General features: G+C 45.1%; 2 protein-coding genes across 2 annotated transcripts in view; both read right to left on the reverse strand.

The window, feature by feature from the left end:
* Positions 1-21,294, reverse strand: part of LOC139273581 (zinc finger protein 436-like) — a 201,639-nt gene extending 180,345 nt beyond the window's left edge. Inside the window, exon 1 of the mRNA XM_070890522.1 lies at positions 21,260-21,294. The gene's annotated coding sequence lies outside the window, so the exon portion shown is untranslated. The remainder of the gene's footprint in view (positions 1-21,259) is intronic.
* On the reverse strand, positions 9,458-9,769 carry LOC139274106 (histone H4-like). Its single transcript, XM_070891151.1, has one exon. The coding sequence runs from the start codon at positions 9,767-9,769 to the stop codon at positions 9,458-9,460; it is 312 nt and encodes a 103-aa protein (XP_070747252.1).
* Positions 21,295-27,911: the final 6,617 nt, after the last annotated feature.

Here is a 27,911-nt window from a genome sequence, read left to right on the forward strand (position 1 = left end):
CAGGAGTAGAATAGGCCATTCGGCCCTTCAAGCCTGCACCGCCATTCAACAAGATCACAGCTGATTACCCACTCCAGCACCTCCACTCCCCGACCCCCGCCCCCCCTCAGCCGCAAGGACCACATCCAACTCCCTCCCGAACACATCCAATGAACAAGACCAATGAAGTACTTTCGCTGTAGGAATATGGGAATTATTAAATATTTTACAACTGTTGTAAATATGAGAGATCAAAAACTCCGGCAGACAGTCACAACTACCGAGCAGGATACACAGTCCCAGACATTACAGTCTCCCCTCACAGATAATTCCTGTCATGTGCGGTTTCTGTGTGAGAATCGGTGAAATGGGACGGCACTGGCGGGATTGATGCGGGACTTTATGTTTACAGGAAGCAGTGACCGGGGATTTATTCCCGCCCGGTACAGACGGATCACGGAATGGAACAGAATTCAAACCGGAATGTGACAGAATGGGATTGGTGACTTATAATGGGGCACAATCGCCGTTATAAAGAGCGGGATTCTTAAATTGCTGGCGGGAAATTAGATTTTATTTAATCTCTGTTGGTTGATATTCTGAAATTGGCGGGCTTTTTGAAATTGACCAACTGTCAGTTTCAGTTCAGCCAATCAGGATCCAGTAATCCCCACCTTTCATTTTCACTCGGTGCTTGGTTCAAACTTGATTGGCGGTCAGGCTGCAGCCAATCACAGCCCCGGGGCGGACCCTCACACACTTTAAAAGGAGGCACAAGAGGAGGCTCTGCATTACCAGTCCCTGTGTCCCAGAGTCCCAGATTGTGTTGAGATCCGTTCAGAAAATGGCCAGGACCAAGCAGACAGCGCGCAAATCCACCGGAGGGAAAGCTCCTCGCAAACAGTTGGCGACCAAAGCGGCCCGGAAGAGTGCTCCGGCCACGGGCGGAGTGAAGAAGCCTCATCGCTACCGACCCGGCACCGTGGCTCTGAGGGAGATCCGCCGCTACCAGAAATCCACCGAGCTGCTGATTCGCAAACTGCCCTTCCAGCGCCTGGTGCGGGAGATCGCTCAGGACTTCAAGACCGACCTGCGCTTCCAGAGCTCGGCCGTCATGGCCCTGCAGGAGGCCAGCGAGGCTTACCTGGTGGGGCTCTTTGAGGACACCAACCTGTGCGCCATCCATGCCAAGCGAGTCACCATCATGCCCAAAGACATCCAGTTGGCCCGCCGCATCCGCGGGGAGCGCGCCTAGACTCCCCCTGCCTCGGCTCGAAGCTTCAGCACCAAGTGAAACAACGGCTCTTTTCAGAGCCACCAAATCAGCAAAGGAAAGAGCTGCGATCTCCTGTAACCAGAGCTTCGTGTTGTTCATTAACCCATTGTAGGGACGGGCAGAGGGTGTGGGACTGATTACTGCTCGTGTGTTCATATACCAGCTCGGTTCACATGGGAGTTATTGACGATTAACTGATGAGCCCTTTAATATTTTCGGAAACTGACATCGGCTTTACGTCGCTCTGACCCCAAGTTCCCCGGGGCAGAGCACAGATTTCCCCATTCGGTGTTGCCGGAGAATGGGGGCAGGCAGATCTGGGAAGCACTGCAATGGACCCGGGTTCTGTATGTGTTGTGCAGTGCGGTCTAAACTGACCGGCTTAGCAGAGAAATACAGAGCCCGGGAACGGCCGGAGCTCCCGAGAACGAAACCAGCATTCAAACTATCTCAAACCAGACCAGAATTAAACTAGGCCCTTTTATTACTACATTAATTCATCATCGCCGACTCTCTCGTTTTCAGACAGATTAAAGAATATTTAAAGAACCGGTGGCGGTATTTATACAATTGTTGAGTGACAACTGTAGTTCAATTATTCGCTGTTAACGGGAAGAGTGTATCTGTGAGCAGAGAACCGTACTGCAGAGACCGTGAACTGAAAACTCCCGCATACGGATAAAGGGTAAGCCATTTAGGACTGAGATGAGGAGAGAGTTGTTAACCTGTGGAATTCCCTACCGCAGAGAGTTGTTGATGCCAGTTCGTTAGATATATTCAAGAGGGAGTTAGATGTGGCCCTTATGGCTAAAGGGATATTGAAAGAAAGCAGAAAAGGGGTACTGAGGGAATAATCAGCCATGATCTTGAATGGTGGTGCAGGCTCGAATGGCCGCCTCCAGCACCTATTTTCTATGTTTACAGGTCTAAAACAGGCCAATCTATCGGTACATGAACTAAAGGTCTCTGACTCCATTAAGACAGTAAGCAGCCCTTTCACAGATACTGTGGGTGGCTCTGAAAAGAGCCTTTGGGTTATTAGATTAAATCTTGTCCGCTTTACTTGGTCTTGGACGAAGTGGTGGTTTTCTTGGGCAGCAGCACAGCCTGGATATTCGGCAGCACCCCGCCCTGAGCGATGGTCACCTTTCCCAGCAGCTTGTTGAGTTCCTCGTCGTTGCGGATGGCCAGCTGCAGGTGTCTGGGGATGATGCGGGTCTTCTTGTTGTCGCGGGCCGCGTTGCCGGCCAGCTCCAGGATTTCAGCGGTCAGATACTCGAGCACAGCAGCCATGTAGACCGGGGCTCCGGCACCCACACGCTGAGCGTAGTTCCCCTTTCGCAGGAGCCTGTGAACACGGCCCACAAGGAACTGCAGTCCGGCCCGGGAGGAACGAGACTTGGCCTTGGCGCGAGCTTTACCGCCGGTTTTTCCTCTTCCAGACATTTCCACGATCCACAAGTTCAGAAAAAAGAATGAGAAACTCCTCCCATATCTGCACTTCTTATAGCTTCTGGAGGGATGCAGGGAGCGAACTTGTGATTGGTCGCTCTGAGGTGGATTTCATTGGTCTTTTCCGCTGACCAATCACCGTCTGTTTAGCCCGCCAATGAAAAGAGGGCGAAAATTACTGTTCGACTTCCAACGAATCTTCAATTTCAAAAACCCCGCCAATAATTTTTACAATGCGGATTATGTTAATAAATTCACCATTAGCCAAAGATTTCCAAACACTTTTTATTTCCTTTTGCCGTATTCCATATTACCTTCCAAATTCCAGGATGTTACAATCAGGTTTAAATTCGGGTTCAGTTTCATACGTTCTGTAACGGGACATATTCCAGCTCAATCTTTGTACAATTTGGGAATCACAGATCATGGATCGATCCTCCGCACAGGCGGGATTGAGACCAGAACTGGGAGTTCTTCTGTGAAAAGAGAAGAGGGACACAGGATTCAAACTCCCTGTTCTGGTCTCTGTAAGAACTCCCAGTCTGGGCCGTTGCACTCGGAATCTCGGATTAATAAGCGGGTTGACCCGAACTAGAATTTTTTTTATATTGTAAAGGGCTTGAGAGAGAATGAGGTGACTAAAGTCTGACTTTCACCTCCTAAAACAAGATCATAATTCATTGGCAGGCGGCCAGGGACAGTGTGTGCACTTTACTGGGAGGGAAATTCATCAGAGAAGCTAAGGTTGAACCGGACAGTAAAACCGCTTATCTGAGAATTCAAATCTAAATCTACAGCTGGAACTTTAAATGTTGTCAAACACTTGCTCAGGAAATAACTACAGTAAATTGAGTTTAAAGGGTGATGTGTTTGTGCAGCTCTTTCAGAGACGTTGTGGGTGGCTCTTAAAAGAGCCGTTGTGTTTCTGGTTTGTTGTATCAGGACAGAGTGGAGTTTTACTTGGAGCTGGTGTACTTGGTCACCGCCTTTGTCCCTTCCGACACGGCGTGCTTGGCCAGCTCCCCGGGCAGCAGCAGGCGCACGGCGGTCTGGATCTCCCGGGAGCTGATGGTGGATCGCTTGTTGTAATGGGCCAGGCGGGAAGCCTCACCCGCGATGCGCTCAAAAATATCGTTCACAAAAGAGTTCATGATGCCCATGGCCTTGGAGGAGATGCCGGTGTCGGGGTGAACCTGCTTCATCACTTTGTAGATGTAGATGGAGTAACTCTCCTTCCTCGACTTCCTGCGCTTCTTACCGCCCTTCGGTGGTGTTTTCTTGATCACTTTCTTGGCGCCTTTCTTGGCAGTAACTGATTTCTTCTCTTCAGGCATCGTCTTGTTCAATCCGACCCAGACATGACGTAAACTTAGCTCGGAGCTCGCATTATATAGGCAGCCCCACACTCCGCCCACAGCCCTATGCTAATGAGGGATGGGTGAAGGCAACGATTGTGATTGGTTCACTCGCTGCGTTGTCAATTTCTATTGTTCTGTAATTCTCTGATTGGTCTCTTTAAACATCCAATCAGATTTACTGCTCGCCACAATCTCAAATTCTTGAATTAGGTCATCAGTTACATCCCCTCCCGAGCCATATTCTGTTCTTTATCGATCTAGATGTCTACATGTTCGACAGACATTGACCGGTTTGTAACCGAGATTGCCTGAGGGTCACTTCTGGTCAGGACTTGGGAGTCCTTCTATGAGGCAAAAGGCCCTCACTGTCCTTCCGCTCTCCTCCCACCGTTTAATTCAACACCTTTCTTATCTGTCACTGCTGTAACTACATTAGTTGTTTCAGTGTTACCTTCACCTGGAATATGCCGTACCTTCTGTGCCGTAAAGGGCCTATTTCCCTTAGCATAGGAGGCATAAATGTAAAGTAATTGGTAGAGGATTTAGAGGGGAAATATCTTCACGCAGGCTGCGGTCTGAAACACACTGCCTGAAAGGGTGGTAGAGGCAGAAACCCTCACCACATTTAAAACTACTTGGACGTGCACTTGAAGTGCCGTAACCTGCAGGGTTACGGACCGAGAGCTGGAAAGTGGGATTCGGCTGGATAGCCTTTTGTTGGCCGGCACGGACACGATGGGCCGAAGTGGCCTCATTCCGTGTTGTAAGCTTCTATGATAAATGTCTATAATTCTGAAACTAAAAGGATATTCCGTCCATCGTGCATATGCTGATTTAAAACATATAGACCTTGGCGAAAAATATATATCTATACCGAACAAAATGTAAATGAACTGTATCTCCCTCCCTCCCCTCCTCTCCCCCCGTGAGGCGGTGGGTGGCACTTAGACGAGCCTTTGCTTTCTGCTTGGGGGAGAGGGTCGCGTTGAATCCATAGAAAGTGCGGCCCTGCCGTTTCAGAGTGTACAGCACATCCATGACAGTGACTGTCTTGTGCTTGGCTGCTTAGTGTCGGCCTAAACTGACCGGCTTAGGAGAGAAATACACAGCCCGGAACGACCGGAGATCCCGGGAACAGAACCAGCATTCAAACTCTCAAACCAGACCAGAATTAAACTAGGCCCTTTTAATAACCGCCGACTTTCTTCATACAGTTTTCATTGATAGATTAAATATTTAGGGAACCGGTTGCGGTATTTATACAATTTTTGAGTCTCTGACAACTGTAGATTAATTATTAGTTGCTAACTAGAACAGTTTGAGCAGAAAATCATAATGCAGATACCAGGAACTGAAAACTCCCGCATACAGGTCTGAAATAGACCAATTTATTGGTACCTGAAAACAAGGTCTCCATTAATACAGTAAGCAGCCCTTTCACATATATTGTGAGTGGCTCTGAAAAGAGCCTTTGGGTTATAAGTTTAAATCTTGTCCGCTTTACTTGGTCTTGGACGAAGTGGTGGTTTTCTTGGGCAGCAACACAGCCTGGATATTAGGTAGCACCCCGCCCTGAGCGATGGTCACCTTTCCCAGCAGCTTATTGAGCTGCTCGTCGTTGCGGATGGCCAACTGCAGGTGTCTGGGGATGATGCGGGTCTTTTTGTTGTCGCGGGCCGCATTGCCGGCCAGCTCCAGGATTTCAGCGGTCAGATACTCGAACACAGCAGCCATGTAGACCGGGGCTCCGACACCCACACGCTGAGCGTAGTTCCCCTTTCGCAGGAGCCTGTGAACACGGCCCACAGGGAACTGCCGTCCGGCTCGGGAGGAGCGAGACTTGGCCTTGGCCCGAGCTTTACCGCTGGTTTTTCCTCTTCCAGACATTTTCACAATCCACAGGTTCAGACAAGGAATGAGAAACTCCTCCCACATCTGCCCTTCTTATACCTTCTGGAGGGATGCAGGGAGCGAACTTGTGATTAGTCACTCTATCATGGATTTCATTGGCTGTTTCCGATGACCAATCACAGTCTGTCTAGTCCACCAATGAAAGGAGGGCGGAAATTACTGGTTCTCAACAGCCAGAACCTAACGAATTGCGGATTATGTTAGCAACTTCACCATTAGCCAAATACTTTAAAACACTTTGTTTCCTTTTGTCTTATTCCATGTTCCCCTTGCAAATTCCAGCCTGTTACAATCAGGATTAAATTCGGCTTCAGTTTCAAACTGTCTGCAACGGGCGGGACTCAGTCCCCACTGATTGTGTAACGGGACACATTCCAGCTCCATCTTTGTAAAAGTGAACTTCTTTTCACAGGAGCTGCTGTGGGAGTGAGACCAGAACTGAGAGTCCTTCTGTAAAAATTGAAAAGGGACAGAGTGTTCAAACTGCCCCTGTTCTAGTCTCGAAGAACTCCCATTCTGGGTTGTTAACACTGCGGGGAGTCTCGGGTTAATAAACGGACTGAGCGCAACGGAATAAAAAAAACATGTAAAAAGGGCTTGAGTGAGAATGCGACTGAAATCGGAGTTTCCCCACCCCCCAAAATAAATTCGTCGGCAGGCGCTGTGAATGAACGAGTCTGAGAACAAAGGGAAAGCGACCAGGGCCCGTGTTTGTAGTTTACTCACTGCAGCAAATTCCAGAGACACCAAGGTCACGCCGGTCAGTGATGCTTTTTATGAGAATTCAAAACTAAATCTGCAGCTGGAACTACAAAGGTTCTCACACACACTTGTTCGGGAAATAATTACAGTAAATTCAGTCTAAAGGCTGATGTGTTTGTGCAGGTCTTTCAATGATGTTGTGGGTGGCTCTTAAAAGAGCCGTTGTGTTTGGGGTTTGTTGTCAGGACAGCGTGGAGTTTTACTTGGAGCTGGTGTACTTGGTCACCGCCTTTGTCCCTTCCGACACGGCGTGCTTGGCCAGCTCTCCGGGCAGCAGCAGGCGCACGGCGGTCTGGATCTCCCGGGAGCTGATGGTGCGGCGCTTGTTGTAATGGGCCAGGCGGGAAGCCTCACCCGCGATGCGCTCGAAAATATCGTTCACAAACGAGTTCATGATGCCCATTGCCTTGGAGGAGATGCCGGTGTCGGGGTGAACCTGCTTCATCACTTTGTAGATGTAGATGGAGTAACTCTCCTTCCTCGACTTTCTGCGCTTCTTGCCGCCCTTCGGTGGTGTTTTCTTGATGACTTTCTTGGCACCCTTTTTCGAAGCTGGTTTCTTTTCCTCAGGCATCGTCTTGTTCAGTCAGTTACAGATATGAAGGAAATTCTGCTCCGGGCTCGTATTATATAGGCAGCCCCACACTCCGCCCACATCCCTATGCTAATAAGGGATGGGTAAAGGTAACGATTGTGATTGGTTCATTAGCTGCGTTGTCAATTTCCATTGTTCTGTATTTCTCTGATTCGATGTTTAAAGGGACCAATCAGATTTATTGCTCGCCACAATCTCAAATTCTTGAATTGAGTCATCAATGACATCCCCTCCCGATTTATACTCCGTTCTTTATGTTTCTGTTCTGCTCTCAGGCAAAAATGGTTAATGACGGCCAAACTTATAAGGAAGGTTAATTCACGTTTTTTCCTATATATACATTCAATAATCTGAACAGCAAACTCGCTGCTGTGTATGTCGATCTAGATTTCTACATGTTCGAGACATTGACCGGTTTATAACTGAGATTGCCTGAGGGTCACTTCTGATCAGGACTTGGGAGTCCTTCTATGAGGGCAAGGGACCCTCACTGTCCTTCCGCCCTGATGCTGCCTTCATCCCATCGTTTAATTCAACACCTTTCTTATCTGTCACTGCTGTAACATGGATGTAACAGCATGGATTTATGAAGGGGAGTCATGTTTGACAAATTTGCTGGAATTCTTTGAGGATGTCATGAACAGGGTGGATAATGGGGAAGCCGTGGATGTGGTATATTTGGACTTCCAGAACGCATTTGACAAAGTGCCACATAAAAGGTTACTGACTGCACAAGATAAAAGTTCACGGGGTTGGGGTTAATATATTAGCATGGATAGCAGATTGGCTAACAAACAGAAACCAGAGAGTGGGGATAAATGGTTCATTCCCGGGTTGGCAATCAGTAACCAATGGGATGCCACAGGGATCAGTGCTAGGACCCCAACTATTTATGATCTATATTAACGACTTGGAAGAAGGGACCGAGTGTAATGCAGCCAAGTTTGCTGACGATACAAAGATGGGAGGAAAAGCAATGGGTGAGGAGGACACTAAAATTCTGCAAAAGGATATAGACAGGCTAAGTGAGTGAGCAAGGATTTGGCAGATGGAGTATAATATTGGAAAGTGTGAGGTCATGCACTTTGGCAGAAAAAAATCAAAGAGCAAGTTATTATTTCAATGGTGAAAGATTGCAAAGTGCTGCAATGCAGCGGGACCTGGGGGTACTTGTGCATGAAACACAAAAGGTTAGTATGCAGCTACAGCAAGTGATCAGGAAGGCCAATGGAATCTGGCCTTTATTGCAAAGGGGATGGAGTATAAAAGCAGGGAAGTCTTGCTACAGTTGTACAGGGTATTGGTGAGGCCACACCTGGAATACTGCATGCAGTTTTGGTTTCCATATTTACAAAAGGATATACTTGCTTTGGAGGCAGTTCAGAGAAGTTTCACAAGGTTGATTCCGGAATGAGGGGGTTGACTTGAGGAAAGGTTGAGTAGGTTGGGCCTTTACTCATTGGAATTCAGAAGATTGAGAGGTGATCTTATCGAAACTAAGATTATGAGGGGGCTTAACAAGGTGGATGCAGAGAGGATGTTTCCACTGCTAGGGGAAACTAGAACTAGAGGGCTTAATCTTAGAATAAGAGGCCGCCCATTTAAAACTGAGATGAGGAGAAATTTCTTCTCTGAGGATTGTGAATCTGTGGAATTCGCTGCCTCAGAGAGCTGGGACATTGAATAAATTTAAGACAGAAACAGACAGTTTCTTAATGATAAGGGAATAAGGGAATATGGGGCAGGGAAGTAGACCCGAGTCCATGATCGTATTAAATGGCGGAGCAGGCTCGAGGGGCCGTATGGCCTACATTTGCTCCTATTTCTTATGTTTTTATGTTCTTATGTTCTAACTACATTAGTTTTTTCAGTATTACCTTCATCTGGAATGCCCCGTAAATGTCTATGATTTGAAGACTAAAAGGACATTCTGTCCATCGTGTATATGCTGATTTAAAACACCTAACACCACAATATAGATCTTGGCAAAAAACATATCTATACAGAACAAAGTGTAAATCAACTATCTCGCCCCCGTTCCCCAGGTCACTGCTCTCTCTGTGAGGAGGTGGATGGCTCTGAGAAGAGCCTTTGTGTTGTGTTTGGGGGAAAGGGTCACGTTATTCAGCCGCCGAATCCATAAAGAGTGCGGCTCTGCTGTTTCAGAGCGTACACCAGATCCATGGCAGTGACCGTCTTGCGCTTGGCGTGTTCAGTGTAGATGACCGCATCCCTGATCACATTCTCCAGGAAAATCTTCAGCACCCCACGGGTCTCCTCGTAAATCAGGCCCGAGATCCGCTTGACACGGCCACGGCGAGCCAGGCGGCGGATGGCTGGTTTGGTGATGCCCTGGATGTTATTACGGAGCACTTTATGGTGCCGTTTGGCTCTGCCTTTGCCCAGTCCTTTGCCTCCTTTACCTCCTCCAGTCATGATGATTCTTTACTGAAATCGCCGCTGAATGTTAATCTCTCGCCTTACCCATTGTCTGTTGAAACCACCAATGAAACGAGGGTGGAAATTCCTGTCCTCAACAGTCACACCTCGAAAGATTTTTAATTTCAAAAATACCGCCAATAATTTTTTAAAGTGCGGATTATGTTAATAAATGCACCATTAGCCAAAGGTTTACAAACAGGTTTTACTTCCTTTTATTTTATTCCATATTTCCCTTACTAATTCCAGGCTGTTACAATCAAAATTAAATTTGCGTTCACTGTCAATCTGTCTGTAACGGACGGCAATCAATCCCCACTGATTCTGTAACAGGGCACATTCCAGCTCAAACTGTGTAAAAGTTGGGAATCACAAATCATGGATTGATCTTCCGCACAGGCGGGAGTGAGATCAGAACTGGGAGCCCTTCTGTGAAAAGGGAAGAGGGATAGAGTGTTCACACTGCTTCCCATTCTGGTCTCTGTACAAACTCCCATTCTGGGTTTTTACACTGCAGGGAGTCCCGGGTTAATAAACGGATTGACCGTAACAGGAATTGAAAAATAAACTTATAAAGGGCTTGCGAGAGAATGAGGTGCAGGACATTCTAAAAAGGGAGGGAGAACAGCCAGTTGTCGTGGTGCACGTTGGTACCAACGACATAGGTAAAAAAAAAAAGGGATGAGGTCCTACGAAATGAATTTAAGGAGCTAGGAGCTAAATTAAAAAGTAGGACCTCAAAAGTAGTAATCTCGGGATTGCTACCAGTGCCACGTGCTAGTCAGAGTAGGAATCGCAGGATAGCTCAGATGAATACGTGGCTTGAGCAATGGTGCAGCAGGGAGGGATTCAAATTCCTGGGGGATTGGAACCGGTTCTGGGGGAGGTGGGACCAGTACAATCCGGACGGTTTGCACCTGGGCAGAATCGGAACCAATGTCCTCGGGGGAGTGTTTGCTAGTGCTGTTGGGGAGGAGTTAAACTAATATGGCAGGGGGATGGGAACCAATGCAGGGAGATAGAGGGAAACATAAAGGAGGCAAAAGCAAAAGACAGAAAGGAGATGAGGAAAAGTGGAGGGCAGAGAAACCCAAGGCTAAGAACAAAAAGGACCATTGTACAGCAAAATTCTAAAAGGACAGAGGGTGTTAAAAAAACAAGCCTAAAGGCTTTGTGTCTTAATGCAAGGAGTATCCGCAATAAGGTGGATGAATTAACTGTGCAAATAGATGTTAACAAATATGATGTGATTGGGATTACAGAGACGTGGCTCCAGGATGATCAGGGCTGGGAACTCAACATCCAGGGGTATTCAACATTCAGGAAGGATAGAATAAAAGGAAAAGGAGGTGGGGTAGCATTGCTGGTTAAGGAGGAGATTAAGGCAATAGTTAGGAAGGACATTAGCTTGGATGATATGGCATCTATATGGGTAGAGCTACAGAACACCAAAGGGCAAAAAACGTTTGTGGGAGTTGTGTATAGACCTCCAAACAGTAGTAGTGATGTTCGGGAGGGCATCAAACAGGAAATTAGGGGTGCATGCAATAAAGGTGCAGCAGTTATAATGGGTGACTTTAATATGCACATAGATTGGGCTAACCAAACTGGAAGCAATACGGTGGAGGAGGATTTCCTGGAGTGCATAAGGGATGGTTTTTTAGACCAATATGTCGAGGAACCAACTAGGGGGGAGGCCATCTTAGACTGGGTGTTATGTAATGAGAGAGGATTAATTAGCAATCTCGTTGTGCGAGGCCCCTTGGGGAAGAGTGACCATAATATGGTGGAATTCTGCATTAGGATGGAGAATGAAACAGTTAATTCAGAGACCATGGTCCAGAACTTAAAGAAGGCTAACTTTGAAGGTATGAGGCGTGAATTGGCTGGGATGGATTGGCGAATTATACTTAAGGGGTTGACTGTGGATGGGCAATGGCAGACATTTAGAGACCGCATGGATGAACTACAACAATTGTACATTCCTGTCTGGCATAAAAATAAAAAAGGGAAGGTGGCTCAACCGTGGCTATCAAGGGAAATCAGAGATAGTATTAAAGCCAAGGAAGTGGCATACAAATTGGCCAGAAATAGCAGCGAACCTGGGGACTGGGAGAAATTTAGAACTCAGCAGAGGAGGACAAAGGGTTTGATGAGGGCAGGGAAAATAGAGTACGAGAGGAAGCTTGCAGGGAACATTGAAACGGACTGCAAAAGCTTCTATAGATATGTAAAGAGAAAAAGGTTAGTAAAGACAAACGTAGGTCCCCTGCAGTCAGAATCAGGGGAAGTCATCACGGGGAACAAAGAAATGGCAGACCAATTGAACAAGTACTTTGGTTCGGTATTCACGAAGGAGGACACAAACAACCTTCCGGTTATAAAAGGGGTCGGGGGTTCGAGTAAGGAGGAGGAACTGAGGGAAATCCTTATTAGCCGGGAAATTGTGTTGAGGAAATTGATGGGATTGAAGGCCGATAAATCCCCAGGGCCTGATGGACTGCATCCCAGAGTACTTAAGGAGGTGGCCTTGGAAATAGTGGATGCATTGACAGTCATTTTGCAACATTCCATTGACTCTGGATCAGTTCCTATGGAGTGGAGGGTAGCCAATGTAACCCCACTTTTTAAAAAAGGAGGGAGAGAGAAAACAGGGAATTATAGACCGGTCAGCCTGACATCGGTAGTGGGTAAAATGATGGAATCAATTATTAAGGATGTCATAGCAGTGCATTTGGAAAGAGGTGACATGATAGGTCCAAGTCAGCATGGATTTGTGAAAGGGAAATCATGCTTGACAAATCTTCTGGAATTTTTTGAGGATGTTTCCAGTAGAGTGGTCAAGGGAGAACCAGTTGATGTGGTATATTTGGACTTTCAGAAGGCTTTCGACAAGGTCCCACACAAGAGATTGATGTGCAAAGTTAAAGCACATGGGATTGGGGGTAGTGTGCTGACATGGATTGAGAACTGGTTGTCAGACAGGAAGCAAAGAGTAGGAGTAAATGGGTACTTTTTAGAATGGCAGGCAGTGACTAGTGGGGTACCGCAAGGTTCTGTGCTGGGGCCCCAGCTGTTTACACTGTACATTAATGATTTAGATGAGGGGATTAAATGTAGTATCTCCAAATTTGCGGATGACACTAAGTTGGGTGGCAGTGTGAGCTGCGAGGAGGATGCTGTGAGGCTGCAGAGTGACTTGGATAGGTTAGGTGAGTGGGCAAATGCATGGCAGATGAAGTATAATGTGGATAAATGTGAGGTTATCCACTTTGGTGGTAAAAACAGAGATACAGACTATTATCTGAATGGTGACAGATTAGGAAAAGGGGAGGTGCAAAGAGACCTGGGTGTCATGGTACATCAGTCATTGAAGGTTGGCATGCAGGTGCAGCAGGCGGTTAAGAAAGCAAATGGCATGTTGGCCTTCATAGCAAGGGGATTTGAGTACAGGGGCAGGGAGGTGTTGCTACAGTTGTACAGGGCCTTGGTGAGGCCACACCTGGTGTATTGTGTACAGTTTTGGTCTCCTAACCTGAGGAAGGACATTCTTGCTATTGAGGGAGTGCAGCGAAGGTTCACCAGACTGATTCCCGGGATGGCGGGACTGACCTATCAAGAAAGACTGGATCAACTGGGCTTGTATTCACTGGAGTTCAGAAGAATGAGAGGGGACCTCATAGAAACATTTAAAATTCTGACGGGGTTAGACAGGTTAGATGCAGGAAGAATGTTCCCAATGTTGGAGAAGTCCAGAACCAGAGGTCACAGTCTAAGGATAAGGGGTAAGCCATTTAGGACCGAGATGTGGAGGAACCTCTTCACCCAGAGAGTGGTGAACCTGTGGAATTCTCTACTACAGAAAGTTGTTGAGGCCAATTCACTAAATATATTCAAAAAGGAGTTAGATGAGGTCCTTACTATTAGGGGGATCAAGGGGTATGGTGAGAAAGCAGGAATGTGGTACTGAAGTTGAATGTTCAGCCATGAACTCATTGAATGGCGGTGCAGGCTAGAAGGGCCGAATGGCCTACTCCTGCACCTATTTTCTATGTTTCTATGTTTCTATGAAATCTGAGCCTCATTCCCTAAACAAGCTCTTAATTCCTCGGCAGGCGCTGTAAATGGGAACGAGCGACAAGGAATCGTGTTTGTAGCATGAATGGCGGGAAATTCAACAGCGGCCCCAACGTCGAACCAGACAGTGAAGCTGCTTATGAGAATTCAAAACTAATTCCACAGCTGGAACTGCAAAGGTTCCCAAACACACTTGTTCAGGAAATAATTACAGTAAATTGAGTCTAAAGGGTGATGCGCTTTCGGTCTTTCAGAGAGGTTGTGGGTGGCTCTTAAAAGAGCCATTGTGTTTGGGGTGTTCCCTCAGGACAGTGTGGAGTTTTACTTGGAGCTGGTGTACTTGGTCACCGCCTTTGTCCCTTCCGACACGGCGTGCTTGGCCAGCTCCCCGGGCAGCAGCAGGCGCACGGCGGTCTGGATCTCACCGGAACTGATGGTGTCAGATTATAGTATGAGAGTGTGTATTTTATTCTGTACTTGTCTATCTCTGGTATATGAATGTGGCGTTTAGTCTGTACCTGTCAGTTACTGGTATATGATTGTTGGGGTTACTCTCTACCTCTCAGTTTCGGTTATGTGATTGTGGGTTTTAATCTGTACCTGTCACTCTCTAGTATTTGAGTGTGGTGTTTATTCTGTATCCATTTGTCTCTGGTATGTTAGTGTGGGTTAATCTGCACCTATCAGCTGCTATGTGAGTGTGGGTTTATTCTGTACCTCTCGGTTCTGGTATATGACTGTGGGATTAATCTGTACCTGTCAGTTTCTGGTATGTGAGTGTGGTCTTTAATCTGTACCTGTCAGTCTCTGGTATGTGACTGTGTATTTTTTCTGTAACTGTCAGTTTATATGTGAGTGTGTATTTTATTCTATACATTTCAATCTCTGGTATGCGAATGTGGGGTTTAACCTGTACCTGTCAGTTTCTGGTATGTGAGTGTGGGTTTAATCTGTATGTATCAGTTTCTGGTATATGAGTGTGGGGTTAATCTGTACCTATCAATTTCTGGTCTATTATTGTGGGCTTTAATCTGTACCTATTAGTTTCTGGTATGTGAGTGTGGGTGATATTCTGTACCTGTCTGTTTCTGGTATGAGAGAGTGGTTTTAAGATGTACCTTTCAGTCTTTGATATGTGAAAGTGGGGATTAATCTGTACCTGTCAGTTTCTGGTATTTGAGTGTTGGTTTTATCCCATAGCTGTCAGTTTCTGGTCTATGTGTGGGGTTTAATCTGTAACCATCAGTTTCTGGTAAAAAGTGTGTGGTTTAATCTGTATCTGTCAGTTTCTGATCTATGAATGTGGGTTTAATCTATACCCATCAGTTTCTGGTGTGCAAGTGTGGGTTTTATTCTGTATATTTCAGTATCTGGTATATGAATGTGATATGTTTCAATAGTGAAACTGCATTTGATCCTACCACTCTGTGTGGCTGTAAGATTCACAATGAAACTCAGCCACTTCGGATCACTGTTGGACTGACAGCTTCTGCTGCCTGTGATAACAGGATTGAGGTCAGTTCTGTGTCTCTGCGCTCTGTGAGTGATAATGTACTTACTGTATGCGAGAAGGAGCTGCCTGCACTTTGTCTTGTGTTCTGGGTGGAAGAAATATCATATTTATACTGGCTCAATGAAGTATTTTGCTTTGAGAATAATAATACCAGAAAAATATTAGTTATGATATGGACAACTGATGGGGAAAATATAAAATAAAGTTGTAATGAATGTATATGTTTATAATAAAGTAAAGTATCTGGAAAGAGGAAACCGTGATACAAACAGTGTTCTTGTCTGACCTCACTGCAGTACAGCAGCACTCAGATTTTCCACACCAGGTGTGTAGGACGGTTCTATAGAAAGTTATCAGCAACCAGACACAACCCAAACCCAGCACTGGTCCATGAATGGGATCACCCGATTAATACAATCGAGGTTTATATCCTCCACTCCCATAGGACTACCTGTAAAATTCTGAATCGCTTTCTGGATTATAACCACAGGTACCTGGGCTGTACAACAATTGTTCTCAGTCTATTGGAACCGAGTTAAGTGCCTGTGCAGTCAACAGAATGTCATAGAGCCCGGATCATGATGTATCTGAGGGAGCGACAATGTATCTCTCGATCACCTTCAACACGGATCTGGAGAACTCAATGCACCGAAACAAAATTACCAAATTTGAAATGTCTACTTTCTGTCCTGGTGCCTGCAATAGATACACTTTGTGACACTCCTCACATCCTCACTGTCAGGCTGTGTTTCCACTGTTCAATGTCCAAGAAGGGCAGACACGGTGAGATTGGGACTGAATCAGGAACATTCACTACTGGTTTGGTGACAGAAACCAGCAATGATTTGAAAGAGTGTGGTGATTAACTTTCTCTGTTACCTTACACTGTACACACACAGCCCGGGATATCTCCGCTCCCTTCCCCCACTCACTCCATGTTCCCAAACTACTTCCTGCTCCATTCTGCCTCTTACAAGCAGCCCCCGATTCCCCGACACAAAGCCCATTTGCGGAAACAGTCTCAATGTGACGAGCTGCTGTAAGGAGGCTGCTGTTTGCTCCCTTACTCTGGCCTGGAATATCTCCGCTCCCTGATGTGTTCAATGATCATCAGCCCAGCACAGAGGAAATGGCAGCCACTGGCAGAGCTGGGGAAGGGGAGCTCGCATGTGCCCTTCCTGTCAGTTTAAATACTGGGCGGGAGACAAGTGGGGGGGGGGGCGGTGTTGGGGGGGAGCAGGCAAGTATTTCAATGCTGGAGCGTGAAGCTTGGAGGTGAATCTGGAAGCTCAGAGGCCGCTGTCTCTGCTCAATCTGTCACCCTGTATTGTTCAGACTATGGGATGTGAGTGTGGGTTTTACACTGTATAGTTCAGACTATGGGATGTGAGTGTGTGTTTTACACTGTTTCATTCAGACTATGGGATGTGAGTGTGTGTTTTACACTGTATAGTTCAGACTATGGGATGTGAGTGTGTGTTTTACAGTGTATTATTCAGACTATGGGATGGGAGTGTGGGTTTTACACTATATAGTTCAGACTATGGGATGTGAGTGTGTGTTTTACACTGTATAGTTCAGACTATGGGATGTGAGTGTGTGTTTTACACTGTTTCGTTCAGACTATGGGATGTGAGTGTGTGTTTTACACTGTATAGTTCAGACTATGGGATTTGAGTGTGTGTTTTACACTGTATTGTTCAGACTATGGGATGTGAGTGTGTGTTTTACACTGTATCGTTCAGACTATGGGATGTGAGTGTGTGTTTTACACTGTATAGTTCAGACTATGGGATGTGAATGTGTGTTTTACACTGTATAGTTCAGACTATGGGATGTGAGTGTGGGTTTTACACTGTATAGTTCAGACTATGGGATTTGAGTGTGTGTTTTACACTGTATAGTTCAGACTATGGGATGTGAGTGTGTGTTTTACACTGTATTGTTCAGACTGTGGGATGTGAGTGTGTGTTTTACACTGTATAGTTCAGACTATGGGCTGTGAGTGTGTTTTACACTGTATAGTTCAGACTATGGGATGTGAGTGTGTGTTTTACACTGTATAGTTCAGACTATGGGATGTGAGTGTGTGTTTTACACTGTATAGTTCAGACTATGGGATGTGAGTGTGTGTTTTACACTGTATAGTTCAGACTATGGGATGTGAGTGTGTGTTTTACACTGTATTGTTCAGACTATGGGATGGGAGTGTGGGTTTTACACTATATAGTTCAGACTATGGGATGTGAGTGTGTGTTTTACACTGTATAGTTCAGACTATGGGATGTGAGTGTGTGTTTTACACTGTTTCGTTCAGACTATGGGATGTGAGTGTGTGTTTTACACTGTATAGTTCAGACTATGGGATGTGAATGTGTGTTTTACACTGTATAGTTCAGACTATGGGATGTGAGTGTGTGTTTTACACTGTATAGTTCAGACTATGGGATGTGAGTGTGGGTTTTACACTGTATAGTTCAGACTATGGGATGTGAGTGTGTGTTAAATTTTATATGAATCAAAAAGCAGAATGTTTAAAAGAGGAGAGACTTGTAAATGTCGTTATTCAGGGGGATTTGAGTGTCATTGTGCACGAATCACATATCGTTAACTTGCAGCTACTGCAAGCAATTAGGAAGGTAAAGGATATGTTGGCCTTTATTACAAGGGGTTTGGAGTATAAGAGTAAAGAAATGTGGCTGCAATTATGTAGGGCTTTGGTGAGACCACACCTGGATTACTGGGCACAGTTTTGGTCTCATTGCCTAATGAAGGATATTAGAGGGGGTGCAACATTGAATCCTGGGATAGGGAGATTGAGTGAAATGCACCTATACACTCTGGAGTTTAGAAGAATGAGAGCTGAGCTCATTGAAATCTAAAAAAAATCTTAGAAGTCTTGGCAGGGTAGATGCTGTGAGGATGTTTCCCTTTGCTGGATAGTCTAGATCTAGGGGTCATAGTCTCAGGATAAGGGATCGAACACTTAGGACTGAGATGAGGAGCAATGTGTTCACTCAGAGGGATGTGAATCTTTGGAATTCTATACACATAGGTCTGAGACACTCAGTCATTGAGTATATTCAAGACAGAGAACAAAGGGAATCAAGGGAAATGGGTATCAGGCAGGAGTTCAGGGTGAAGTTCAGCCATGAATGTAATGAATTGCGGAGCAGGCTCGAGCGGCCTTACCGCCTGCTATTTCTTATTCTCTTATAGCTGTCAGTATCTGGTACATGAGTGTTGTTCTTTCTTCAGTTTTTGGTGGGCAAAAGTGGGTTTTATTATACACCATGTCAGCTTCTGGAATGTGACTGCGAGTTCCACTCTGTTTTTGCCTGTCTCCGGGATGTGAATGTGGATTTTACTCCGTACCTGTCGGTCTCTGGTATGTCAATGTGGGTATTACCCTGTACCTGTCAGTTTCTCATATGTGATTGGGAATTTATTCTGTACTTGTCAGTTTCTGTTATGTGAGTTTTATTCTGTACCTGTTATTTTCTGAATTTGTAACATGGGTTTTCCTCTGTACCTGCCAGTTTCTGGGATGTGAGTGTAATTTTTTGTCTGTACCTGTCTGTTTCCGGTATCGGAATGTAGGTAAAACTATGTAGTTCTCAGTCTCTGGGATGTGAGTGTGCGTTTTACTCTGTATCAGTCACGTCTTTGTTATGAGAGTGGGTTTTATTCTATAGCTGTCTTTCTCTGCTATGCGAGTGTGATTTTACACTTTATCATTCAGACTCTGGTATGTGAGTGGGGTTTTATTCTGTACCTGTCATTTTCTCGTTTGTTAACGTGGGCTTTAATCAGTACCTGGCAGTTTCTGATATGCGAGAGTGGATTTTAGCCTGTATCTGTCAATTTATGATATCTGAGAGTGGGTATCTCTCATTGTCTTTTATGTAAGTGTAAGTTTTACTCTGTATAGCTTAGTCTCGGATATGGGAGTGCAGAATTTACTCTATAGCTGTGTGTGTGTGATGCAAGTGTGGATTTTACTCTGTATCTGTTAGTCTCTGATGTGAGAGTGAGAGTTTTACTCTGTATCTATTAGTCTCTGATGTGAGAGTGTGAGTTTTACTCTGTATCTGTTAGTCTCTGATGTGAGTGTGTGAGTTTTACTCTGTATCTGTCAGTTTCTGGTATGCAAGTGTGGTTTTCCTCTATCATTCAGGCTCTGGGATGAAAGTGAGAGTTTTACTCTGTATGTTAATATCTGTGATGTGAGTCTGGGTTGTACTCTGCAACTTTCATTTTCTCAAATTTGAGTTGGGTTTTATTTTGTACCTGTCAGTTTCTAGTATATGAATAGGGGTTTTAATCTGTACCTGTCAGTTTCTGCTGTGATAGTGCTGCTTTTGTGCTGTATCTGTCAGTTTCTGATGTGTGAGTCTGTTTTATTCTATACCTGTTAGGCTGTGGGATGTGAGCATGTGTTTGACTCTGCATCGATCAGTATCTTTTATGTGGCTGTTGATTTTGCTCTGTAGCTGTCACTCTCTGGGATGTGAATGTGGGTTTGACTCTGTAGGTGTCATTTTCTCATGTGTGAGTGTGTTATAGACTGTATGTGTCATTCTCTGTGGTGTGAGTGTGGGCTTTACTCTGTATCTGTCAGTCTTTGGAATGTGAGTATGGTTTTAATCTTTATCTGTCAATTTCTGGTATTTGTCTGTTGTTGTTACTCTCCAATTGTTAGTTTCCAGGATGTGATTGTGTATTTTAATCAGTACCTGCCAGTTTCTTGTACCGGAGTGTGGATATTAGTCATATCTTCCAGTCTCTGGTATGTGAGTGTGTGTTTTACTTTATAACTGTCTGACTCTGGGATGCAAGTGTATTTTATTCTGTATTTGCTGGTTTACAGAATGTATTAACAAAAACTGAGAGGTACAGAATAAAAGTCATGTGAATATCCATTTTACTCTGCACCAGTCACTTTCCGATATGTGAGTGTGGATTTTAACCTATATCTGCCAGTCAGTCAGTGTGTTACCATATGTGATTGTGATTCAATCTCAATCCGTCATTCACTGTGCCCGAGAGTATGCATCATTCTGTCTCTCTCAGTCCCTGGTACTGTTTGTAGATTGGGATCCATTCTGTGTCTCTCAGTCCCTGGCACTGTGTGTAGGTGTGGGGTTCATTCTGTCTCTCTCAGTCCCTGGTACTGTTTGTAGATTGGGATCCATTCTGTGTCTCTCAGTCCCTGGCACTGTGTGTAGGTGTGGGGTCCATTCTGTGTCTCTCAGTCCCTGGCACTGTTTGTAGGTGTGGGGTCCATTCTGTGTCTCTCAGTCCCTGACACTGTTTGTAGGTGTGGGGTCCATTCTGTGTCTCTCAATCCCTGGCACAGTTTGTGGGTGTGGGATCCATTCTGTGTCTCTCAGTCCCCGGCACTGTTTGTGGGTGTGGGGTTCACTATGTCTCTGTTAGAATGGTGATGTGTGTGAGTGCAAGAGTTATTATGTAATTGACAGTCTCTTGTTGTCAGCTATTCTTGCTGTGTGACTGTTGGATTCTGTTCCTTCTTTAGGCCTATGCTAGTTTGAGATTATCCGTGATTGTCTCAGGAGGAGGTTTGGTTCAGTCCATTACCTCCGTTTCTCTGCTCTTGTATGTTAGTTGCTGGGTTTGAGAGTCAGTGTACCGACACCAGTGTGGATTGACACCGTGTCAGTCAGTCCTTGTGTGTGAGCAAGGGAGTGAAAATGGATCTGCCTCTCAGAGCGATATGTTTGGACTTTGAAACAACATCTTATTGTACTGTTCCAAGTGACTGTGGGATTCATAATGTAACTCTGGGATTCGGATCACTGTGGGACTGACAGCTTCTGCTACCTGTGACAATATGATTCTGTGTCTCTGCGCGCTGTGAGTGATAATGTACTTACTGTGTGTGAGAAGGAGCTGCCTGCACTGTTCCTTGTGTTCCAGGTGGCGGAAAGATCACATTTATTCTGGGGGTGAAGTATTTTGCTCTGAGAATAATAATATGAGTAAAATATTAGGTACAAGTCATGGACAGGTGCCCATAGACTATAACAATAAAGTTATAATTAATGTGTTTCTTTATAATAAAGTAAAGTATCTGGAGAGAGGAATGCGCGATACAAACAGTGACATTGTCTGACCTCACTGCAGTACAGCGGCACTCAGATTCTCTCATCATCATCATCATCATAGGCGGTCCCTCGAACCAGGATGACTTGCTTCCACGTGAGCTGACAGATGTTTCAATGAAGGACCTGATATTCCAATCCTGACTCCAATTGAAAGGGTGGAAGATGCCTGTGCGTGGATTTTTTTAACGTGTGGTGACCGTTGCACATCAGCCACCACACAGGCTTGACAGAGCTAGGACTTTATCCAGTGGCAAGGGTAGACCAGGACTGGAGACCTGCTCGGCTGCACAGACCTAGTGCGCACAGACCCAGTGTGGGCTGGCCTGTGCTGCCCCTGGGCCATCGGCTCTTCTGGGCCCTGTACCCTCATTCGCCGCACCTCCGTCACAATCTCTCGTCGCTCCTCCACCACAAACATTCGCCGAACCTCCGCCATGATCTCCCACCGCACATCCATTACAAACATTCGCCGAACCTCCGCCACGATCACCCACCGAATCTCAGCCACGATCCCTCAATGCCCCTCCGCCTCGATCACTCACCACACCTCCGCCACGACCATGAGCAGAGGAGCGGGACGGTCGTGGCGGAGGTGTGGTGAGTGATCAGATTCCCCACACCAGCTGTGTCAGACGGTTCTATCATCAGTTATCAGCATCCAGACACAACCCAAACCTAGCACTGGTCCATGAATGGGAACACCCGATTGGCAGAGTCCAGATTTATATCTCCCACTCACATGGGACAATCTGTAAAGTTCTGAATCGCTTCCTGGATTATAAGCACAGGTATCTGGGCTGTACAACAATTGTTTTCAGTCTAATGAAACAGAGTTGAGAGCCTGTACAGTTAACAGAATGTCACAGATGTATCTGAGGGAGCGACAATGTATCTCTCGATCACCTGCAACACGGTTCTAGAGAATTCAACACACCGAAACAAAATAACCGATTATTGAAATGTCTCCTGTCACACTCCTCTCCTGGTGCCTGCAATAGATGCACTTCGTGACACTTCTCAGTCAGGCTGTGTTTCCACTGTTCAATGTCCAAGAACAACAGACACTGTGAGATTGGAACTGAATCAGGAACATTCATTACTGATTTGGGGAAAGAAAGCAGCACTGATTTGAAAGAGCGAGGTGATTTACTTTCTCTGTTACCTTACACCGTACACACACAGCCCGAGAATGGCTTCTCCCTTCCCCCACTCACTCCATGTTCCAGAACTAATTCCTGCTCCACTCCACCTCTTACAGACAGCCCCGACTGCCGCTGAACTTACCCCGACTCAAAGCCCATCTGTGGACACAGTGCTAATGTGATGAGCTGCTGTAAGGAGGCTGCTGTTTGCTCCCTTACTCGGGCCCGGGATATCTCCGCTCCCTGATGTGTTCAATGATCATCAGCCCAGCACAGAGGAAACGGCAGCCGCTGACAGAGCTGGGGGAGGGGAGCTCACATGGGCCCTTCCCGTCGGTTTAAACACTGGGCGGTGAGAGGGGGGAGCAGCATGTATTTAGTGCATGCTCAGACCATCTTTTTGTCACTATTTAAATCAGCAAAAATGGGATTGTTTCACAAGTTGCTTTTATCACTAATTAAATGGGCCACATTGAGAGAATTTTAATTATAATCCGAATTACCAACAAAATGATTCGGTGAGCCGGACACTGGAGTGGGATTTCCTAGAGAGTTTTACTCTTTCCGTCAGTCTCTGGTGTGTGAGTGTGTCCCTGTCATTTCTGATAGGGGACTATGGGTTTTACTTGCTGCATATTATTGTTCTGATGGGTTTTATTCTGTACCTGTCAGTCTCTGCTATGGGAATGTGGGTTTTATTCTGTACCTGTCAGTCTCTGCTATGTGAGTGTGTGTTTTATTCTGTATCTCTTAGTTTCTGCTATGTGAGTGTGGGTTTAATTCTGTTCCTATCAGTTTATGCTATGGGAATGTCGGTTTCATTCTGGACTCGTCAGTCTCTGATATGCAAAAATGGGTTTTACTCTACCTGTCAGCTTCTAGTATGCGAGTGTGGGTTTTTATCCTCAGTTTATGGTGGGAGAGTGTGGGTTTTATTCTGTAGCTGTCAGTCTATGTTGTGAAAGTGTGCATTTTACTCTGTACCTGTCAGTTTCTAGTATGTGAGTGTAGGTTTTATTTGTACCTGTCAATCTCTGGAATGTGAGTTTGGGTTTATTCTATTTTAACCTGGCTATGAAACCTGCTCCCTCGCGGCATAGGTGTCCTCTGGAAATAAACTCAGCAGATCAGTACGAATCGCTTGCCGATTATTCAAAAGTTTCAGATAAATGCAGAAAATGACCAAACTGCTTCAAAAACAGACACAAGCTGTCAAAAATAATGGAAAACAAGGCCCAGTAGATTTAGAGAGAGAGCTCGGGCTGGTGGGAATCCATCACTGGATCGTTCACATAAGCCGAGTGGATTAATTTGGTGATAATACGAATTCACTGGTAGGTATTTGATGAGTAAGGTAAATAATCACCAGATTGGAATTTATCTTTTTCTTGTAACATCACAGAAAAGTGGATCGCAAGCAGGGTGGAGGAATTTGGTGATAGTAGGAATTCATTGCAAATTATTGACCTGGTTAGGAAATTGACTGAGCTGCAGGAGACAGAGGGTAGGGACAAAGGTTGGTTCTCAAGTTGACAGGATGTGGTGTCCCACAGGGATCTGTGTTGGGGATTCAACTATCTCTAGTATTTATTAATGACTTAGTTGATGGCATAGAAAGTCATATATCTAAATTTGCCGCTGAACACAAAAGAAAGATGGCATTGCAGGCAGTGTAGTTGAAAGCATCAAATTACAAAGGGATAGCGATAGATTAAGTTCATGAGCAAAGCTGCGTCAAATCGATTTCAATGTAGACAAATGTGAGGTCATCCACTTTGGACCTAAAAAGGATACAAGAGGGTACTTTCTAAATGGTAAAAAGCTAAAAACAGTGGAAGTCCACAGAGACTTGGGAGTCCAGGTACAGAGATCATTAAAATGTCATGAACAAGTACAGAAAATAATCAGAAAGGCTGATGGAATGCTGGTTTTTACATCTAGAGCACTAGAATACTAGGGGGTAGAGGTTATGCTGCAGCTATACAAAGCCCTGGTTAGCCAACACCTGGAGCACTGTGAGCAGTTCTGCGCATCATGCCTTAGGAAGGTTATATTGGCCTTGGAGCGAGTGCAGCGTAGATTTACCACAATGATACTCGGACTCCAAGATTTAAGGTATGAGGAAAAATTACACAAATTAGGGCTGTATCCCCTAGAATTTAGGTTAAGGGCTGATCTGATCGAAGTTTAAGATATTAAGCGGAACAGATGGGGTAGATCGAGAGAAACTATTTCCGCTGGTTGGGGATTCTGGGACTCGGGGCATAGTCTAAAAATTAGAGCCAGAACTTTTAGCAGTGAAATGAGGAAACACATTTATACATAATGGGTGGTAGAAGTTTGGAACTTGCTTCCTCAAACACCAATTGATGCTAGGTCAGTTGTTAATTTTAAATCGGAGATTGATAGCTGTTTGTTAACTAAAGGTATTAAAGGATCTGGTCAAAAGGTGGGTATATGGAGTAAGGTCGCAGATCAGCCAGGATCTCATTGAATGGGGGAACAGGCTCGAGGGGCTCAATGGCCTACTCCTATTCCTATGGAGCAGTTGCCAGGACTGGTGAAATAATCCAAATAAAGATTCATTTGCCGAGACTCTGCAGCAGTTGTTTTCTGCTGGTAAATACCAGAATCAAATTGATCAGAATGCACCAATTGAAACAGAAAACTCAGCACTTTCTGGGGAGGTGAATGGCCGAGACACATTGATACTGAACTGTATTTAGTGAGCAACAGAACAAGGAGGAAGAGACAATCTCACACAGACACATACACACACGTAGAGACATACCCACAGAAGCACATACACAAGCACGTACACATTCATATATCAAAATATATACATAAACACATACACAGCCACAAAGATTGACACACATACACTTCTCTAATTGGCGAGTAGCTCGGAACTGTGGATGAGCAGAGATTTTTCGGGGCAGGGGTATAAAATAATACGGAGGTAAAGCAGGTGGAAGGAGTTAAGAGACAGATCAGCCCTGATCTCACTGAATGGGGGAACAGGCTCGAGGAGCTGAATGGCCTGTTCCTGTTCCGATGTTCCTTCCTCCACTTTATCTCCAGTGTCACTATCAAGCACTCCCAGGGCACATACAATACTGAGCACCCTCTACATTACCTTGTCATTACTACTGTCACTCTGTCCCCAGCCCTACTCCAGACCATTTCTGTTCCTGAATTTATAAACTAGGAAAATGTAGAAACGATAAATCCTCGGGACTGGATGAATTGCATCCGCGCAAACTAAACCATGCAAAGGAAGAGCCCATTGAGAGAATTGTGTTCAGTTCTGGACCTCACGAATGATGTATTAGCTTTGGCAGGGGTGCAGTACAGATTCAGCAGATTGATACCGGGGCTAAAAAGGATTAAATTATGAGGACAGGTGGCATAGACAAGTCTTTTACTTCCTTGAAGATAGAAAATTAAGGATGATATCATTGACATGTTTTAGATGATAGAGAGATACTATTTCATCTGGTGGGAGAGTCCAGAACAAGGGGAATAAACTTAAAAGTTAAAGCTAGGCCGTTCAGGAGTGAGGCCAGAATGCACTTCTTCACACAAAGGTCAGTCGCAATCTGGAAATCTCTCCCCCAAAAAGCTGGAGCTCAACTGAAACATTCAAGACTCAGACTAACTGATTTTTGTTAGGTTGGGTTCTGTGTCTATATATTGACACACAAAGACAAACACACACACACACAGACATGCTGAAACACACACATGGGTTAAGGGTGTAGGTGGACTGAAAGGGATTAAGCAGACTTTTAAAGGCACTTGTTCGTCAGTCCGTCTGCCGATTTCGGGCCTGGTTTGGTACAAATCTGACCTCTCACCAAGGACTCTGTTTGAACTCACCAAATTCATTTTACACAAGTCCTTCAGATTGGTAAGGGTGAAAGGTCAGTATTTTGACCCTCTGTGACACTCAGCCCATTGCTGAAGATTGTTTCGAGTGCTGTACCATGTCTTTTCAGAATTCACGATAGAATTACATAGTATTCACTTCAGAGAAACAGGCCATTCTGCCCAACATGTCCATGATGGTGTTTATGCTCCACACGAGCATTCTCTCACCTTAGTTCACCTCACCCTATCATATCCTCGATTCCTTTCTCTCTCATGTACGTATCTAGCTTCCCCTTAAAGGCGCTCAGCTATTCACCTTAACTCCACATGCTAGCAAGCTCTACATTCTAACCACTCTCTGGGTAAAGAGGTTTCTCCTGAATTCCTTATTGGATTTATTAGTGACTATCTTATATTTAGTTCCTAGTTTTGGACTCCTCACAAGTGGTAACATCTTCTCTACATCTACCCTAACAAACAGCTACATAATTATAAAGATCTCTATGAGCCTTCTCTTTTCTAGAGAAAGAGCCCCAGCATGTTCAGCCATTCTGGATACTTATAACCTCTTACTTCTGGTGTCATCCTTGGAAATCTTTTTTGCAACAGCCACAGTGCCTGTATATCTTTTTCATAATATGGAGACCAAAACTGAACACAGTATTCCAAGTGTCGTCCAACCAAGGTTCTATATACATTTAACAAAACTTCTCTGCTTTGCAATTCTCTTACCCTAGAAATGAAACCCAGTGCTTTATTTACATTTCCATTGCCTTGTTAACCTGCTTTTAATGATTTGTGCATCTGTTCCCCTAGATCACTGGTGGGCAAAATACAGCCCATGGGCCATATCTGGCCCGCCAAGACATTCTATCCGTCCCGCTGGATGGGACAGAAATAGAACGCAAGCCAGATCTCGAGCTGCACATTCGTCTATCCACTTTCACTTCTCATGAGTCAGAGACAGACCTGAACTGCAGCCAAGGAAAAAACATAGTAATACTTCATTTAAATTAATAATTCGCCAAAGCGATTCTCTCTGGCCTGATCTTAAAAGGATCCGTTGAGTAATTCTCGGCGCCAATGGCAGACATCAGTACCCAGAATGCACTGTGTACTAGAATATGCCCTATCCAATTTAGAGTGGAGTCATGGCTGCTCATCTCCACAAATCTTTTACCGAAGAAAGTGACTGGCACTGCATCTCTCTTCTCCCGGTACAATGGCAGGGGAGTTCTCATCTGGCACCAATTGGGACGGCATTAGTAATCTTTGCAGAGGGACATAATGATGACTGAGGTGGGAAAATGATGCTGACACAGGCTCTAAAGGGGGTACAGTTCTATTTCACAGCACTGATTTACAGAGACCAGAAGATACCACAACATTTTCAACTTTTATCTTTGATT

Source organism: Pristiophorus japonicus, chromosome 9, assembly GCF_044704955.1.
Source record: "Pristiophorus japonicus isolate sPriJap1 chromosome 9, sPriJap1.hap1, whole genome shotgun sequence".
NCBI lineage: Eukaryota > Metazoa > Chordata > Chondrichthyes > Pristiophoridae > Pristiophorus > Pristiophorus japonicus.

Excerpts from the sequence above, each read along its gene's own strand:
- LOC139274106 (XM_070891151.1), bottom strand. The coding sequence starts at position 9,769 with ATGACTGGAGGAGGTAAAGGAGGCAAAGGACTGGGCAAAGGCAGAGCC.